The sequence below is a fragment of the Malurus melanocephalus genome, unplaced genomic scaffold, assembly GCF_030028575.1.
Source record: "Malurus melanocephalus ecotype Western Australia unplaced genomic scaffold, MMel_1.1 scaffold_1621, whole genome shotgun sequence".
NCBI lineage: Eukaryota > Metazoa > Chordata > Aves > Passeriformes > Maluridae > Malurus > Malurus melanocephalus.
The window spans coordinates 23,150-24,730 of record NW_026624853.1 but is presented as its reverse complement, the minus strand read 5'-3'; the positions used below and the strand labels follow the sequence as shown (position 1 = coordinate 24,730).

Genomic DNA, 1,581 nt, shown 5'->3' with positions numbered 1-1,581 from the left:
GGGGTCAGGGACAATCCCAGCGAAAACCTCAGGGAATTGGGAACAATTCCTGCGGGGTCAGGGCCGACCCCAGAATTCCCAAATTCCCCCAAATTCCCCCGAAATGCCGGGATTACCTCGAGCTGCCCCTCCTCGGTGCAGGCGTGCAGTTTGAAGTGGCGGATGCTGATGGCCGAGATGACGTGGCCCTTGCGGCGCGAATCGCACGAGCAGTGCGGGAACAGGATCTCGTTGTAGCCCTCGCACGTCCGCAGCATCGTCAGGTACTGCAGGAAAAATGGGATTTAGTGGGGTTTATTTGGGTTTAATGGGATTTATCAGGGTTTATTGGGGTGTATTGGGGCTTTTATTGGGGTTTATGGGGGTTCTGGGTCGCACGAGCAGTGCGGGAACAGGATCTCGTTGTAGCCCTCGCACGTCCGCAGCATCGTCAGGTACTGTGGGGAAACGGGGTTTAGTGGGGGTTATTGGGATTTATCGGGGTTTATTGGGGTTTATCGGGGTTTATTGGGGGTTATTGGGGTTCTGGAAGGGGATTTCAATGGGGTTCTGGGTCGCACGAGCAGTGCGGGAACAGGATCTCATTGTAGCCTTCGCACGTCCGCAACATCGTCAGGTACTGTGGGGAAACGGGGTTTAGTGGGGGTTATTGGGATTTATCGGGGTTTATTGGGGTTTATCTTAGATTTATTGGGGTTTTTATCGGGGTTTATTGGGGTTCTGGGTCACACGAACAGTGCGGGAACAGGATCTCGTTGTAGCCCTCGCACGTCCGCAGCATCGTCAGGTACTGCGGGAACAACAGGGTTTAATGGGGTTTAGGGGGATTTATTGGGGTTTATTGGGGTTTATTTTAGATTTATTGGGTTTTTTTATTGGGGTTTATTGGGGTTCTGGGTCGCACGAGCAGTGCGGGAACAGGATCTTGTTGTAGCCCTCGCACGTCCGCAGCATCGTCAGGTACTGCAGGAAAAATGGGATTTAGTGGGGTTTATTTGGGTTTATCGGGGTTTATTGGGGTTTATTTTAGATTTATTGGGGTTTTTATCGGGGTTTATCAGGGCTCTGGGTCACACGAGCAGTGCGGGAACAGGATCTCGTAGCCCTCGCACGTCCGCAGCATTGTCAGGTACTGTGGGGAAACGGGGTTTAATGGGGTTTATTGAGGTTTATTGGGGTTTTTATTGGGGTTTATGGGGGTTTATTGGGGGTTATTGGGGTTCTGGAAGGGGATTTCAATGGGGTTCTGGGTCACATGAACAGTGCGGGAACAGGATCTCGTTGTAGCCCTCGCACGTCCGCAGCATCGTCAGGTATTGTGGGGAAATGGGGTTTAATGGGGTTTAGTGGGGTTTAATTGGGACTCTGGGCATTTATTGGGGTTCTGGAGAAGGATTTTGGGGATTTCAATGGGGTTCTGGGTCACACGAACAGTGCGGGAACAGGATCTCGTTGTAGCCCTCGCACGTCCGCAGCATCGTCAGGTACTGCAGGAAAAATGGGATTTAGTGGGGTTTATTGGGGTTTAATGGGGTTTATTGGAGTTTAGTGGGGTTTATCGGGGTTCTGGAGGGGGATTTC

General features: G+C 51.7%; 1 protein-coding gene across 1 annotated transcript in view; it reads right to left on the bottom strand.

The window, feature by feature from the left end:
- Positions 1-21: 21 nt before the first annotated feature.
- Positions 22-1,581, bottom strand: part of LOC130587192 (sorting nexin-27-like) — a gene marked incomplete at its 3' end in the record, with an annotated part of 21,449 nt that continues 19,889 nt past the window's right edge. The window contains exons 6-11 of the mRNA XM_057388157.1: positions 1,433-1,487; positions 905-963; positions 736-790; positions 600-619; positions 379-437; positions 22-282 (exon numbers count right to left, since the gene is read on the bottom strand). Of these exons, the coding sequence (XP_057244140.1) occupies positions 22-282; positions 379-437; positions 600-619; positions 736-790; positions 905-963; positions 1,433-1,487 (509 nt within the window). The remainder of the gene's footprint in view (positions 283-378; positions 438-599; positions 620-735; positions 791-904; positions 964-1,432; positions 1,488-1,581) is intronic.